Below are 15,422 nucleotides of genomic sequence, written 5' to 3'. Positions count from 1 at the left end.
ACCCCCCCTCTCTCTATCCCCCCTCTCTATCTACCCTCTCGCTCTCTCTACCCCCCTCCTTCTCTACCCCCCTCTCTCTACCCCCCCTCTCTCCTACCCCCCCTCTCTCTCTACCCCCCCCATCTCTCTCTCTACCCCTCTCTCTCTACCCCCCCCCCTCTCTCTACCCCCCTCTCTCTCTACCCCCCCCCCCCTCTCTCTCTACCCCCCCTCTCTCTATCCCCCCTCCTCTACTCATCCCTCCTCTCTCTCTACCCCCCCTCTCTCTACCCCCCTCTCTCTACCCCCCTCTCTCTCTACCCCCCTCTCTCTACCCCCCTCTCTCTACCCCCTCTCTCTCTACCCCCCCCCCCGCTCTCTCTACCCTCCCATCTCACCCCCCCCTCTCTACCCCCCCCCTCTCTCTACCCCCCCCTCTCTCTCTACCCCCCCCTCTCTCTACCCCCCCCTCTCTCTCTACCCCTCTCTCTCTCTACCCCCCTCTCTCTACCCCCTCTCTCTCTACCCCCTCTCTCTACCCCTCTCTCTCTACCCCCCCCCTCTCTCTACCCCCCCCCCCTCTCCTACCCCCCCCTCTCTCTACCCCCTCTCTCTCTACCCCCCCCCCCCCTCTCTCTCTAACCCCCCTCTCTCTCTACCCCCCCTCTCTCTACCCCCCTCTCTCTACCCCCCCCCCCTCTCTCTCTACTCCTCTACCCCCCCCTCTCTATCCCCCCCCCCCTCTCTCTACCCCTCTCTCTCTACCCCCTCTCTCTCTACCCCCTCTCTCTCTACCCCCTCTCTCTCTACTCTCTACCCCCCCCCTCTCTCTACCCCCTCTCTCTCTACCCCCCTCTCTCTACCCCCCCCTCTCTCTCTACCCCCCCCCCTCCTCTACCCCCTCTCTCTCTACCCCCCTCTCTCTACCCCCTCTCTCTCTACCCCCTCTCTCTCTACCCCCCCCTCTCTCTCTACCCCCTCTCTCCTTACCCCCCTCTCTCTAACCCCTCTCTCTCTACCCCCCTCTCTTCACCCTCCCTCTCTCTCTCTCTACCCCCCTTCTCTCTTCCTCCCCGAGAGCTGGCGGCTCTGGATATTCCGGTCGGGTGAGGCGGGCAAGGGGGGGGGGGGGTGAATTCTGTCGACATCTGTCTTTGCGTTCCTTGTCCTGCATTTCTATGCCCCCCCCCCCCCTCTTGTACACAGCGTGGGGTAAGACTTGTATTTGAGCAGGTAACGGCGCACTGAGCTACCACGTTGTTCAGAAGCGACGCCCCCAGGCCATCACGAATGACAGCTCGATGTGTCTTTGTCGCTGTGTGGAAACGCATAGTAGCAGCAGCAGCAGCAGCCAAATAATAGATATATTCTATATAAAGGTAATAATCCACTACATTAATAACGCTTTTGATTTGAAGCTTTCGTGACTGCAGGAATCCATGCCTTCCAATCACTCCAGACCAGGTGCCAGCATCATGACCAACTCGAGCATTAAAGTCACCCAACATGATGACTCTATCCAGTGGGGCCACTTTAGCCAGCACCTGTGACAGGAGGTCATAGAAGGCATCTGACTCATCGGCCTTGCCTGCATCTCACCACCTCCACGGATGTTCGTCTTCAGTGGGGACATAAGTAACCACGACCACCACTCCTCGCCTCTGGTTGATGGGAAGGCGAGCCCAAAGTAGCCTGGGGCTTACAGCTTCCTACACCTCACCACCACGAACCACTACCTTTTGTTTGGTGGTCTCCTGCCCCGAGTAGAGGACTGTCCACCCCTCATGGAGGCAGGAGCCAGAGCCAGTCCACCGGACCTCCTGAATACCGCAGAGATCCAGGCGGTACCGGTCCAGCTCCCGACAGAGGAGTGGCAGCCTCTCCTCTGGCAGTGAGCGTTCGAACTTTCCACGTGAACATTAATTAATTAATTATCATTCCGTGGTATCGTGGTAATTTATTTGAAGGTGGAGGGGTTACCAGCCCCTCGCACCCGTCCAGAGCCCCCATTTGGCCGTTGTGGTGGCTACAAATGCCATGAGGGGAATGGCAAATTGAGATTTGCCATTCCCCCCACGGCACTGCTGCTCACCAGGGTCGCAAACGGGTACCCGTACGGGTATCGGGTACCCAGTTGCGACCTCTGCTGCTCACCACAGCGTTGCAGTCTGGCACTAACGAGTAGGTAGGAGGTTTTACTGGTAGGAACCTCCTGGTTCCACCAGCCCACAGGGGATTATTGTGTCCGTCCGTCCGTCGTGCATCCAAAAATGGGAGGGGTGGGGCTGGGTGGAGAGGGGAGGGTCGGGAGAGGCTGGTGGGTGGGGAGGGGCTGGGTGGGGAGGGGCTGGGTGGGGAGGGAGGGGCTGGGTGGGGAGGGTGGGGCTGGGTGGGGGGTGGGAGGGGTGGGGCTGGGTGGGGAGGGGCTGGTCACCCCGTGGTGCCCTTATAAAACTCAACGTTTAACCTACTCACGCCGGCTTGTGCCCGCCCTCACAGTCGGGCATATTTGCGGAATACACCACGTCGCCGTTGACCCTGGCCATTGACCGAGCAACCCAACGTTCCTACCAGCTCCCTCCGCAGGAATGTGTTTTTGCCGAACTGCCCCATCACACACACAATCACACAAACATACACACTCACATAGAACACACACACACACAATCACATCCATCCATTATAAACCGCAAGTCAATGTACTGTACACACATTCCAGTCATAATGTCAATCCGCGCACCTCCCATGCTCTCACAAAGACAAAGATCTCCCCCCCCGCATAGCCTCAACTGACTTTTGGGGAAAGTGCTGTTAGCGAGTAGCACCTATCAAAATGCCGGTGGCCAGCACCACGCTCGGCCGCCTTTGTCTCCCTAGTGACGTTTACCACACACCGCACTAGGTACTCATTTTGAGGCTGAGTCGACCTAGGGCGGGCCCAGGACCGGTTCAGATAATCGTGACTGGTACTGGCCGTGAGCGGGAATCGAATCCGGGCAGCAAGGTTTATCACGCGATGCGCTAACTGCTGCGCCACCGTTCCCCAAACTCACACAATGACAAAGATCCCCCGTGTAGCCTTAACAGATTTTTGGGGCAAGCGCTGTTAGCGAGCACCTATTAAGGCCGGCACAGCACACGAGGGGGTGGGTGACCAACACCACGCCCGGCCGCCTTTGTCTCCCTAGTGACGATGTTTACACACCGCACCGGGTACTCATTTGAGGCTGAGTCGACCTAGGGGAGGCCCAGAACCGGTTCAGATAATCGTCACTGGTGGTGTTGGCCGTGAGCGGGAATCGAACCCGGGATGCCAGGTTCGTAGCGCAGCGTAGCGCTAATCGCTACACCACCGCTCCCCACACAAAGATCCCCCGTATAGCCTTAACAGATTGTAGGGGCAAGTGCTGTTAGCGAGCACCTATGAAGGCCGGCACGGCACACGAGGGCGTGGGTGTCCACACAGACTCTCACTCTCACGGTCACACACACACACACAAAACCACTCTCACTCACACACTCACACTGACACTCACACTCTCTCACACACACACTCTCACACACACTCACAATGACACTCACACACGCACGGTCACACACACACAAAACCACTCTCTCACACACACACTCTCACAATGACACTCACACACACAACTACTCACACACTCTCTCACACACACACACTCTCACAATGACACACACACACTCTCACTCACACACTCTCACACACACACACTCTCACAATGACACTCACACACACAACTACTCACACACTCTCTCACACACACACACTCACACTCTCTCACAATGACACTCACTCACACACACTCACACTCTCTCACAATGACACACAGACACTCTCAGTCACACACACACTCTCACAATGACTCTCACACACACACACTCTCACACACACTCTCACACACACACTCTCACACACACACACTCACACACACTTTCACAATGACACACACACACTCTCACAGTCACATACACACAACACCACTCTCACAATGACACACACACTCACTCGCTCACCTGCTCTGCACCCACGCGACGACTTCCCCGAAGCGTCGCCCCTCTTTGTGCGGCGAGGCGCGGTCTCACGCAGCCGGGGCGAGGTGCGGGACACGCGGTGTGTGTGTGTGACACACGTGGTGTGTGTGAGACGCGTGGTGTGAGACACGCGTGGTGTGTGTGAGACACGCGTGGTGTGTGAGACACGCGGTGTGTGTGTGTGACACACGTGGTGTGTGTGAGACGCGTGGTGTGAGACACGCGTGGTGTGTGTGAGACACGCGTGGTGTGTGAGACACGCGGTGTGTGTGTGACACACGTGGTGTGTGTGAGACGCGTGGTGTGTGTGTGTAACACACGTGGTGTGTGTGAGACACGCGTGGTGTGTGTGAGACACGCGGTGTGTGTGAGACACGCGGTGTGTGTGTGAGACACGCGGTGTGTGTGTGAGACACGCGGTGTGTGTGTGAGACACGCGTGGTGTGTGTGAGACGCGTGGTGTGTGTGTGTGACACACGCGGTGTGTGTGTGTGACACACGTGGTGTGTGTGAGACGCGTGGTGTGTGAGACACGCGTGGTGTGTGAGACACGCGGTGTGTGTGTGTGACACACGTGGTGTGTGTGTGTGACACACGTGGTGTGTGTGAGACGCGTGGTGTGAGACGCGCGTGGTGTGTGAGACACGCGGTGTGTGTGTGTGGGGGGGGGGGTAGAGAAGAGAAGGCGACGCTGGAGGAAGAGACAACTTAGATAGAGAGGCAGTGAAGCAGCAGCAGCAGGAGGAGAGCAGCAGAGACACTGCAGGCATCACAGAAGCACCACAGAAGCAGCAGCAGGGAAGCACCACAGAAGCAGAGACACCGCAGGCGTCAGGGAATCACCACAGAAGCAGCAGCAGCAGTGAAACACCACAGAAGCACCACAGAAGCACCATAGAAGCACCACAGAAGCACCACAGAAGCACCACAGAAGCACCACAGAAGCACCACAGAAGCACCACAGAAGCAGCAGAAGCAGCGAACCACCACAGAAGCAGCAGCAGAGACACCGCAGGCGTCAGGGAAGCACCACAGAAGCACCACAGAAGCACCATAGAAGCAGCGAAGCACCACAGAAGCAGCAGCAGCAGCAGGGAAACACCACAGAAGCACAACAGAAGCAGCAGCAGCAGGGGAGCAACAGAGACACCGCAGGCATCAGGGAACCACCACAGAAGCAGCAGGAGCATCAGCGGAGAAGCGCACTCGCTAGCGGCCGTCTGGAATGCGCTCTTCCTTCCGATATTCGGACACGCAGTGGGAGCGATGTCTCTTTCAATCATCATCACCATCATCACCATCACCTAGATTGACAAGTTCGCGTCTTTAGAACCGCTTGTTGTTGTTGTTGCCTTGACGTTTGTTTTCCTTCCCCCGCACCTCCGATTATGCGCGGTTGGCTAGGTACGGTGCGAAAGAAGTTCAACGTTCGTACACTAGAAGCCCATATTAAATCAATATCAGCAGCATCATCAACACACAAACAGGAAGCAGCATCAGAAGAAGGAAGCATCAGCAGCAACAGCAGCATCAACACACAAACAGGAAGCATCAGCAGCAGCAGCATCAGCAGCAGCAGCATCAGCAGCAGCAGCATCAGCAGCAGCAGCATCAGCAGCAGCAGCATCAGCAGCAGCAGCATCAGCAGCAGCAGCATCAGCAGCAGCAGCATCAGCAGCAGCAGCATCAGCAGCAGCAGCATCAGCAGCAGCAGCATCAGCAGCAGCAGCATCAGCAGCAGCAGCATCAGCAGCAGCAGCATCAGCAGCAGCCTAACCATAAACCCTCGTTGTAAACCCGAACCCAAACCCTAAATCCTAACCCCATACCCTAAACCCAACCCCTAACCCCAACCTCTAACCCAAATCCCAATCCTAATCTCTAACCCTGACCCCGAACCCTACCCCTAAACTCGACCTTCTCACCCTAAAACTCAACCCCCACCCCACTCCCCTATAACCACAATGGGGTCTCATGCGCTTTCCCCGCATCTGCTGCCCTGCTTACTGCTGCAGCTGCTGCTGCTGCCGTGCCCCGCATCGCCCTACAGCTACCGCGACTGCGACATCCACAACAGCAGCGGCGTCTTGAAGGTGTTCTGCTACAACCACAACCTCAGCTCCATCCCCGCAGGCCTGCCCAGGGACGCCAGCGAGCTCGACGTTTCGGGCAACCGCCTGTGGCAGGTGACGCGCGCCGACCTGGCGCAGCTGCCGAGCCTCCGCGTGCTCAACGCCACCCGCAACGAGGTCCGACGCGTCGAGCGCGACGCCTTCGCCGGCCTCGGCCTCCTGCGCGACCTCAACTTGGCGCACAACCGACTGGGGGGGGCCCTGACAGACGGAATGCTGGGACAGGGACTCGTGGCGCTGCAGGTGAGGGGGGGAGGGGGGGTGTGGGGGGGGGTGTGGGGGGGGGTGTGGGGGGGGGTGTGGGGGGGGGTGTGGGTGTGGGGGGGAGGGGTGTCACTGGGGGGGGAGGGGGTGTGGGGGGGGGTGTGGGGGGGTCACTGGGGGGGGAGGGGGGGTGTGGGGGGGGGTGTGGGGGGGTCACTGGGGGGGGAGTGTGGGGGGTCACTGGGGGGGGAGGGGTGTGGGGGGGAGGGGGTGTGGGGGGTCACTGGGGGGGAGGGGGTGTGGGGGGGTCACTGGGGGGGAGGGGGTGTGAGGGGGGGGAGTGTGGGGGGTCACTGGGGGGGGGGAGTGTGGGGGGTCACTGGGGGGGGGGGTGTGGGGGGGTCACTAGGGGGGAGGGGTGGGGGGGGTCACTGGGGGGGAGGGGGTGTGGGGGGGGGGAGTGTGGGGGGAGTGTGGGGGGTCACTGGGGGGGGGGAGTGTGGGGGGTCACTGGGGAGGGGGTGTGAGGGGGTCACTGAGGGGGAGGGGGTGGGGGGGGTCACTGGGGGGGAGGGGGTGTGGGGGGGTCACTGGGGGGGAGGGGGTGTGGGGGGGGGGGAGTGTGGGGGGTCACTGGGGGGGGGTGTGGGGGGGTCACTGGGGGGGAGGGGGTGTGAGGGGGTCACTGGGGGGGAGGGGGTGTGGGGGGTCACTGGGGGGGAGGGGGGTGTGGGGGGTCACTGGGGGGGAGGGGGTGTGGGGGGTCACTGGGGGGGAGGGGGTGTGGGGGGGTCACTGGGGGGGAGGGGGTGTGAGGGGGTCACTGGGGGGGAGGGGGTGTGGGGGGTCACTGGGGGGGAGGGGGTGTGGGGGGTCACTGGGGGGGAGGGGGTGTGGGGGGGTCACTGGGGGGAGGGGGTGTGGGGGGGTCACTGGGGGGGAGGGGTGTAGGGGGGTCACTGGGGGGGAGGGGTGGGGGGGGTCACTGGGGGGGAGGGGGTGTGGGGGGGTCACTGGGGGGAGGGGGTGTGGGGGGGTCACTGGGGGGGGAGGGGTGTGGGGGGGTCACTGGGGGGGAGGGGTGGGGGGGGTCACTGGGGGGGAGGGGGTGTGGGGGGGTCACTGGGGGGAGGGGGTGTGGGGGGGTCACTGGGGGGGGAGGGGTGTGGGGGGGTCACTGGGGGGGAGGGGTGTGGGGGGGTCACTGGGGGGGAGGGGTGTGGGGGGGTCACTGGGGGGGGGGAGTGTGGGGGGTCACTGGGGGGGGAGGTGTGTGGGGGGGGAGGGGGTGTGGGGGGTCACTGGGGGGGGGGGGGGAGGGGTGTGGGGCGGGAGGGGATGTGATGGTGATGATGGTGATGATTGTGATGGTGATAGGGGTGGTGATGGTGGTGATGATTGTGATGGTGGTGATGATTATAATGGTGATGGTGGTAGAGGTGGTGATGGTGGTGATTATTGTGATGGTGGTAGAGGTGGTGATGGTGGTGATGATTGTGATGGTGGTGATGATTATAATTGTGATGGTGGTAGAGGTGGTGATGATTGTGATGTTGATGGTGGTAGAGGTGGTGATGGTGGTGATGATTGTTATGTTGATAGTGGTAGAGGTGGTGATGGTGGTGATGATGATGGTGGTTGATGGCGGTGGTGATGATTGTGATGTTGATGGTGGTAGAGGTTGTGATGATTGTGATGGTGATAGTGGTAGAGGTTGTGATGGTGGTGATGATTGTGATGATGTTGGTGGTAGAGGTTGTGATGAATGTGATGGTGATAGTGGTAGAGGTTGTGATGGTGGTGATGATTGTGATGGTGATGGTGGTAGAGGTGGTGATGATTGTGATAGTGGTAGAGGTTGTGATGGTGGTGATGATTGTGATGTTGATGGTGGTAGAGGTGGTGATGGTGATGGTGATAGTGGTAGAGGTTGTGATGGTGGTGATGATTGTGATGGTGATGGTGGTAGAGGTGGTGATGATTGTGATAGTGGTAGAGGTTGTGATGGTGGTGATGATTGTGATGTTGATGGTGGTAGAGGTGGTGATGGTGATAGTGGTAGAATGAGGAGCGCAAGGGGTGCATCTGCCAGTCAACACAAAACACCGGGGTCTGTCCCGTGACCTCCTCCTGCACTTAGCCTGGCACAGCAGTCAACCCGTAACACCTGGGGCTGTCCCAGCAGCACTTGCCCCGACAGTTTGTTGAAGGCTATTCGGGGGATCTTTGCCTTGTTGTTGCTGTGACCTGCAGTTGTTGGTGGTTGAACAGTGTCAGAGCCCTCACCGTGAGTGAGGTCATCAAAGAGTGAAGTTCATGATTAGGGTAGCTATGGGGCCGTCCTTAAATGTCATCACGCGATTTTGGACGATTTTTGACCCCCACCCCCCCTCGTCACAGTCAGACCCCCCCTCAAATATGACGTCACAAATCTCTGCCCCCCCCCCCCAAATTTTTTAAAAACATGCTTCAAATCGCTTTAAACTATTGTCATTGTAGTGCGTATTTAATGTGGCGCTGCACTCTGATGTTGTAGGAGTGTTGTCATAACAGTGTTGTTATAACAATTCTATATTGATTTAAAGTTGCGCATTTTGATGTGACGTCACATTTCTCAACCCCCTCGTCACACATCGTCACAAATGTCTGACCCCCCCATCCTAGGTGCGTGACGTCATTTATGGACGGCCCCTATGGTAGAAGAGATACGAGTGATTGTGGGATGTACTGAATATATGTATATGGTAGCAATTAGCGCTCCACTGCACAACGAACCCAGCGACCCGAGTTCGATCCCCGCTCACGGCCAACACCGGTGACGATTATCCGAACCGGTCCTGGGCCTCCCCTAGGTAGACTCGGCCTCAAATTAGTACCTGGTGCGGTGTGTAGTAAACATCGCCACCGGTGAGACAAAGGCGGCCCGGTCGTGGTGCTGGCAGCACAACCCCCTCGTGTGCTGTATCGGCCTTCATAGGTGCTGTTCGCTAGCAGCACTTGACCCCAGCAATCTGCCCAGGCTATACGGGGGATCTTTGTCTTTGTGAGCGAGTGTGGAGTTTGTATGTTCTCCCCCATGGGTTTCCTCTGGGTGCTCCAGTATCCTCCCATAGCTAAACCCAACCCCACTGTGGAACTGGTATCGGCCAAAATCATATCGCTAATACTGATGAAACCCCTTCAAACTGTATAATAAACTAAAACATATTTTACTTTAGCAGGTACGACACGCTGAGCCATGTAGCTCTTTTGTCAGAAGCGAGCTGGCTATCACAAATGACAGCTCAACGAAGTGGATTTTCACCACGTGGATGTTTATGGCAAGCCAAAATACATCTTAGAGCGTGATGTGGAGGGAAAACCCGGAGGACCCCGATACAAATCCACGCGATCACGGGGAGAGACACGCAAACTCCAAATATACAGCGCCAAATATACAGTGGGGGTCAGAGTCAGGGTCGAACCCACGACCTCCTGTAGACCAGGCGAGGTAGTTAACATCTCACCACGGAGAGAGACACACGCAGACTCCAAATATACAGCAGCAGGCGTCAGGGTCGGGATCAAACCCAGGACCTCCTGTAGACCAGGCGAGGGAGTTAACATCTCACCACGGAGAGAGACAGGCAAACTCCAAATATACAGCAGGCGTTAGGGTCGGGATCGAACCCACGACCTCCTGCATACCAGGCGAGGTAGTTAACATCTCCTAGGCACCGTGATCACCACATATCAGCAGCAACGGCAACGTCACCCCCCCCCCTCCACTGCAAAAAAAACCTGGCAGGACCCCTCCTGAAAGAAGTGTCTTGAGACTACGCAATCATAATCATCATCCCAATGGTTCCTCTCTCCCCCCCCTCCCGCTACACCAGTACCTGCGCCTGGACTACAACCGCATCACTTCCATATCGGCGACCGCCTTCTCCGACCTCCCCTCGCTCGTGTCGGTCAACCTCAGCGGCAACTCGCTGACCTCCCTCGACGCGGCCACGCTGCCCTTCGCCTCCTGCTGCCCGATCCTGCGCGACCTCCTCCTCGCCGACAACCTTCTGCCCTCGCTGATCGTCGGCGGCGGTGGCGGCGGCGCGCGGCCGCCGCCGCTGCCCCCGTCGCTGAGACTCCTGGACGTGTCGGGCAACCCGCTGGCGCTCGTGAACTTCACGGACGCGTCGGCGCGCAACCTCAGCGCGCTGCTGCTCCACCGCTGCCTGGCGCGGCCCCGCGTCGTCCTCGTGCCGCTGACTGACCCGCAGCGCCTCGGCGGCCTCCGCTTGCTGGGCCTCGGCCATGGAACGGCGGCGGCCATCGAGGGCATGGCCGTGGGCTTCATGCAGAGCCTTAGCGGCGTCGACCTGCACGCCGTGGAGTTGGACGGCAACGCGATGGGCGCGTGGCTGACGGCGGCGGTGGTGTCGAAGCTGTGCGCCGCGTTCCCGGGCCTGCGCTCGCTCTCGCTCAGAGGCAACGGGCTCACGAGGCTGGGCAACGGCACCTTCAGGGTAAAAATGGCTTTCTTCTTCCTCCTCTTCTTCTTACCACAGCTCGCGGCGGCGGCGTCTCAATGTGGGGGGGTGAGCCGTCCACTCGGTGGCTCCCCCGATGTTTGTTCGGTCGCATTGCCACCATCGTCGCCATCACCATCACCACCACCACCACCGGGAGTGGGCCAGTAGACCTACAGCAGCGGGTCCCCCCCCAGCAGCCCCCTCCCAGCAGGCCCTCCTCCGGCGCGCCAGGCACGTGTTGCCGGAACGGCTTGCACCACCCTCGCCCCCACCATCATCTCAACCACCACCACCTACCTCACCCCCACCATCACCACAACCACCATCATCTCTACCACAAACACCACCACCATCATCTCCACCACCCGTCATACCCCCACCATCATCATCTCCACCACCACCTCCACCACCATCACCACCATCATCTCCATCACCATCACCACCACCACCATCATCTCCACCACCCCTCACCCCCACCATCATCTCCACTACCATCAACTCCGCCACCACCCTCACCACCACCCCCCACCACCATCATAATCCCAAGCTTCTGACCGACTGTCACCATCTCGCAGGGCTGCTCAAGGTTGTGCATGGTGTACCTCCAGAGCAATGGCATGGAGGAGGTCGAGCACGGGGCGCTGGGTGGGCTACCGGCGCTGCGCGAGGTCTACCTGGGCGCCAACAGCCTCTCCACGTTCCCTGCCTCCGCGTTTGCCCCCCCGCTGCCCGCCCCCGGACTCACCGCTGCCAACGTCCTCATCGGCGGCGACAGTGACAACGCCGTTGGCGACGTCGGCGGCGCTGGTAGCTGCGACGCCGCGAATGCTAACGTCAGTGTCAGGAGCGGCGGCAGCGGTGTTGTCACCTTGGACCTCGGCTCCAATTCGATCTCCTTGCTCCAAGCCGGTGACCTCCGGTGGCTGCTGGAACTGAATACCCTGAACCTTTCCAAGAACCAAATCACCGAGGTGTCCTCGGGCTTCCTGCGTGGTCCCCGTCGCCTCCGGCACCTGCTCATGTCCGCCAATCGGCTCATGAGCGTGGCCGGCATCTTCCCCGAGGACCTGGGCCTCCTGGAGGCCCTCGACCTGCGCAGCAATTACCTGTCCAAGCTGCCGGCGGGAAACTTCGCCAACCTCACCTCGCTCCTGTTGCTCAACGTCGCCGACAACCAGATCGCGGAGGCGGAGGACGGCGCGTTCGACGGCCTCGCCGCCCTGGGCCGCCTCGACCTGGGCGGCAACAAGCTGGGCCTGCGGCCCCTGCGGCCGCGGGCGTTCGAGGGCCTCGTCAACCTCACGAACCTGGAGTTCAACAACAACTACCTGCACTACGCGTCCGCGGGCGCTGTCCGCAGCCCGCCGTTCGCGCCCCTCCGCAGCCTCACCCACCTCTTCCTCAACAGCCAGCGCAAAGACGGCATGGTCAACTTCCCATCCAACTTCCTGGAGGGCCTGGCCACCCTGCAAGAGCTCCACGCCGGGCAGCTCTACCTGTCGGCGCTGGACGCCGGCACGTTCCTGCCGACGCCCAACCTGCGCTACCTGGACTTGGGCTCCAACCCGCTGTGCGGCGTGGAGCCGGCGCTGCTGCGGCCAGTGCCGCTCCTCGACGAGCTGCACCTGCGCAGCGTCCGCCTGGACGACGTCACCTTCCTGTCCCGGCTCAACCTGAGCCTCCTGCGGGTGCTGCGCGTGAGCAACAACCGCATCGGCGAGGCGTCCGCCGCCGACCTCGGGGCGCTGCCGCGCCTGCAGCTGCTCGATGTCGTGGGCAATCCCCTCTCCTGCGGCTGTGACAACGAGTGGCTGCGCGACTTCCTGCTCAACTCGAGCCACGTGCAAGCGCCGGGGCTGTGGCGCGTCCATTGCGGGTTCCCGCTGTCCAGGCGCGGCGAGCTCTTCGTGCGTTTTGACGCGAGCCAGTGCCGCAACCGCTCCGGGCCGCTGCTCTTCGCCTGCTGCTCGTGCGCCGTCGCACTCGTCATGCTCGCTGCCACCGTCTTCAGGTTCTGGCGCTGGCACCTGCTCTACGGGTACCACCTGCTCGCCGCGTGGTTTGGGGAGCACAAGAGGCGCACGCGGCCGCCCGGCGGCCCGATACGCTACGACGCGTTCGTGTCCTACAACAGCGACGACGAGGAGTGGGTCATGCGCCAGCTGCTACCGCAGCTCGAGGGCGCCGGCATGCGCCTCTGTCTGCACCACCGCGACTTCGTGCCGGGCAAGGACATCGTGGAGAACATCATGGATGGCATCTACGCGAGCCGGCGCATGCTGTGCATCGTGACGCGGAGCTACCTGCGCAGCGAGTGGTGCTCCAAGGAGCTGCAGGTACGCGCGCAATGGCGACGTCGCCGGTCGCGGCACTCCATGGACGGCAACCACCGCCCACCACCACCCGCACACTCATCACCAACTTCCACCAAACACCGCCACCCACCCGCTAACAACCCACCCGCCCGAATGCCCACTCACCACCACCACCCGTCACCACCATCACCAACACCCAATCCACTCAACACGATCACCACCACCCACCAAACATCACCACACACCCATCCATGGGCTCTACCATAGGAATGTTGAATTTCCACCACCCGCTCTGCAGGGCTGCAAGCGGGAGATGAGCACCGATACCTCAATGTGGCTCGATTCTGCAGCAGGGACTCCGACGACGCCACTTCCGCTGCGTCTCATAGAGCCCCCACATTTGAAGGAAACGCCTCAAGTGGCAGCTGTCCCAGTGCTGCAGAGCGTGACTCTGCAGCACCACAGGTCGCAACCGGGTACCCGATACCCGTACCCTACCCGATACCCGGCTACCCATACCCGGCCGGGTACGGGCACCCGTTTGCGACCCTGGTGCGGGTACGGGTAGAACGTGAGTCACTGGTGAGTAACCGTTTGTCACTCATTTCCCAACGTCTTGTCTCTTCTCACAATTCAAGTTCCTAGAATCAACCCACCCGCGCCTGCAACATGGCTTCATCCCAAAGGTCGCAATCGGGTACCCGTACCTGTACCCTACCCGATACCCGGCCGGGTACGGGTAGCCGGGTATCGGGTAGGGTACTGGTACCCGTTTACGACCCTGATGCGGCCGGGTACGGGTAAGGAATCAAAACCCGTTTGCGACCTCTGGTCAGCACCTGGCATGGGAGCGGGAATTTGACTACTGCCAGTAGAGGGCGATGACCGTTTTGATCTAGCCTAGGGGCACCCACGGTGGCAGCTGTCCCTGTGCGGCGCAGTGCGACTCAGCACCCGGCATACGAGCGGGCATTAGTCTACTGCCAGTGGGCGCGGTGGAGATGATTGTCATAGGTCTAGCCTAGCGGGTCCCCAGTGGCAGCTGGGGTGACGATTGTCGCTGTTTCCCACTGGAGTGACGCTGATGCTGCCTCTCGTGCAGGTGGCGGCGTTCCGTCTCTTCGAGGAGAACCAGGACGTCCTTGTGCTCCTCTTCCTCGAGCGCATCCCTCACAACGAGCTGTCCGCCTACCTCCGCATGCGCCGCACCATCCGCTCGCGAACCTACATCACCTGGCCCGGCGCCCGGGGAGACTCGTTCGCCCGGCGGGGCTGGCGGGGCCGCTCGGTGGCCCCCGCGGGGTCGGAGGGTGCCTGCAAGCTCTTCTGGCACCGCGTGGTCAGCGCGCTCGGGCCCGAGGACGAGGGGCACGGGGTCGCAGAGGAAGAGGGCCCGCTGGGGGCCCCACTGGTGCATGCCTGCTGACCCGCTCACCGTGGCGATGGTGACAATGGTTGAGGGTGGTGTTGGTCACAATGATGGTGATGCCTGCTCAAGGGTTCATAATGACAGTGTCCCATATCCACCCGCATGCCCTCTCCCCACCGCCTGTTGCTTTTGTGAGAATGTGGAGTTTAGCGCTGGGTGTAACATCTTGTGGGTTCGTCCTCAACTCTTTACATGGGCAGTGATGTAGGTTCGCTACCGGAGCAGAGGGCGGGGCTGATGTTAAGACATGGCAAATGGAGTGCTAGCTGCACGGGGCTAGTGGCTGGGTGGCTTTGACGATGTAGTTATGCAAATGCGCCTGTGAACAGGGGTGGGGTGGGTGGGCATTGAGTGGGTGGTGCTGGTGATTGATCGTTAACGCCAGGGTGCATCGGTGTTAAGAAATCGAGTGCTTTGACATTTGGGGAATGTTCATGGTACTTTACGTTTATTGTTGTTGTGGTTGTCGATTAATAAAAAACATTCTTGTCTTCGACCCCTCCACCACCCAACAGGGTCGTCGCGTTTACACAGCTGACATTATCATTATTATTTATGCGCTCCTCGCGACCCGAGTTCGACATCGGTGGAGGGCCGCCGCTCTTGGCACGGAGCTCAGCGTCGCTCATCCCAGCAGGGAGAGGAGCGCGACGACGAAGCTTAAGGGAACAGCGTCGCCGGCTTCACCGTCCCTGGGGTTGAGAATCAACGGACAAAACACACGGCACGCGAGCGTCGGCGTGGATAGTAACACGCGCAGTACGCACGCACACACAGTACACACGCACAGTACGCACGC

General features: G+C 60.4%; 1 protein-coding gene across 2 annotated transcripts; it reads left to right on the top strand.

Annotated features, from left to right (window-relative positions):
• Nucleotides 1-5,689: 5,689 nt before the first annotated feature.
• LOC133357748 (toll-like receptor 13) lies at nt 5,690-14,909 on the top strand. 2 transcript variants are annotated; one of them, XM_061575851.1, is made up of 4 exons: nt 5,690-6,410; nt 10,247-10,873; nt 11,488-13,215; nt 14,297-14,909. In XM_061575851.1, exons 1-4 carry the CDS (start codon nt 6,000-6,002, stop codon nt 14,618-14,620), a joined length of 3,090 nt encoding a protein of 1,029 aa, XP_061431835.1. In that variant the 5' UTR covers nt 5,690-5,999; the 3' UTR covers nt 14,621-14,909. The 2 variants fall into 2 exon arrangements, with proteins under 2 accessions (XP_061431835.1, XP_061431834.1); XM_061575850.1 differs by having other exon boundaries at nt 11,455-13,215.
• The last annotated feature ends 513 nt before the right edge of the window (nt 14,910-15,422 follow it).

The sequence above is a fragment of the Lethenteron reissneri genome, chromosome 59, assembly GCF_015708825.2.
Source record: "Lethenteron reissneri isolate LAM-NWPU_2019-01 chromosome 59, ASM1570882v1, whole genome shotgun sequence".
NCBI classification, from domain to species: domain Eukaryota; kingdom Metazoa; phylum Chordata; class Hyperoartia; order Petromyzontiformes; family Petromyzontidae; genus Lethenteron; species Lethenteron reissneri.
Note: the sequence above shows the minus strand (reverse complement) of the source record. Positions and strands in the feature narration are given on the sequence as shown.

Coding starts and splice junctions, on each gene's coding strand:
- LOC133357748 (XM_061575850.1), top strand. CDS start 6,000: ATGGGGTCTCATGCGCTTTCCCCGCATCTGCTGCCCTGCTTACTGCTG. Junction 6,411..10,246: donor AGGGACTCGTGGCGCTGCAG/GTGAGGGGGGGA, acceptor CCGCTACACCAG/TACCTGCGCCTGGACTACAA. Junction 10,874..11,454: donor TGGGCAACGGCACCTTCAGG/GTAAAAATGGCT, acceptor ACCATCTCGCAG/GGCTGCTCAAGGTTGTGCAT.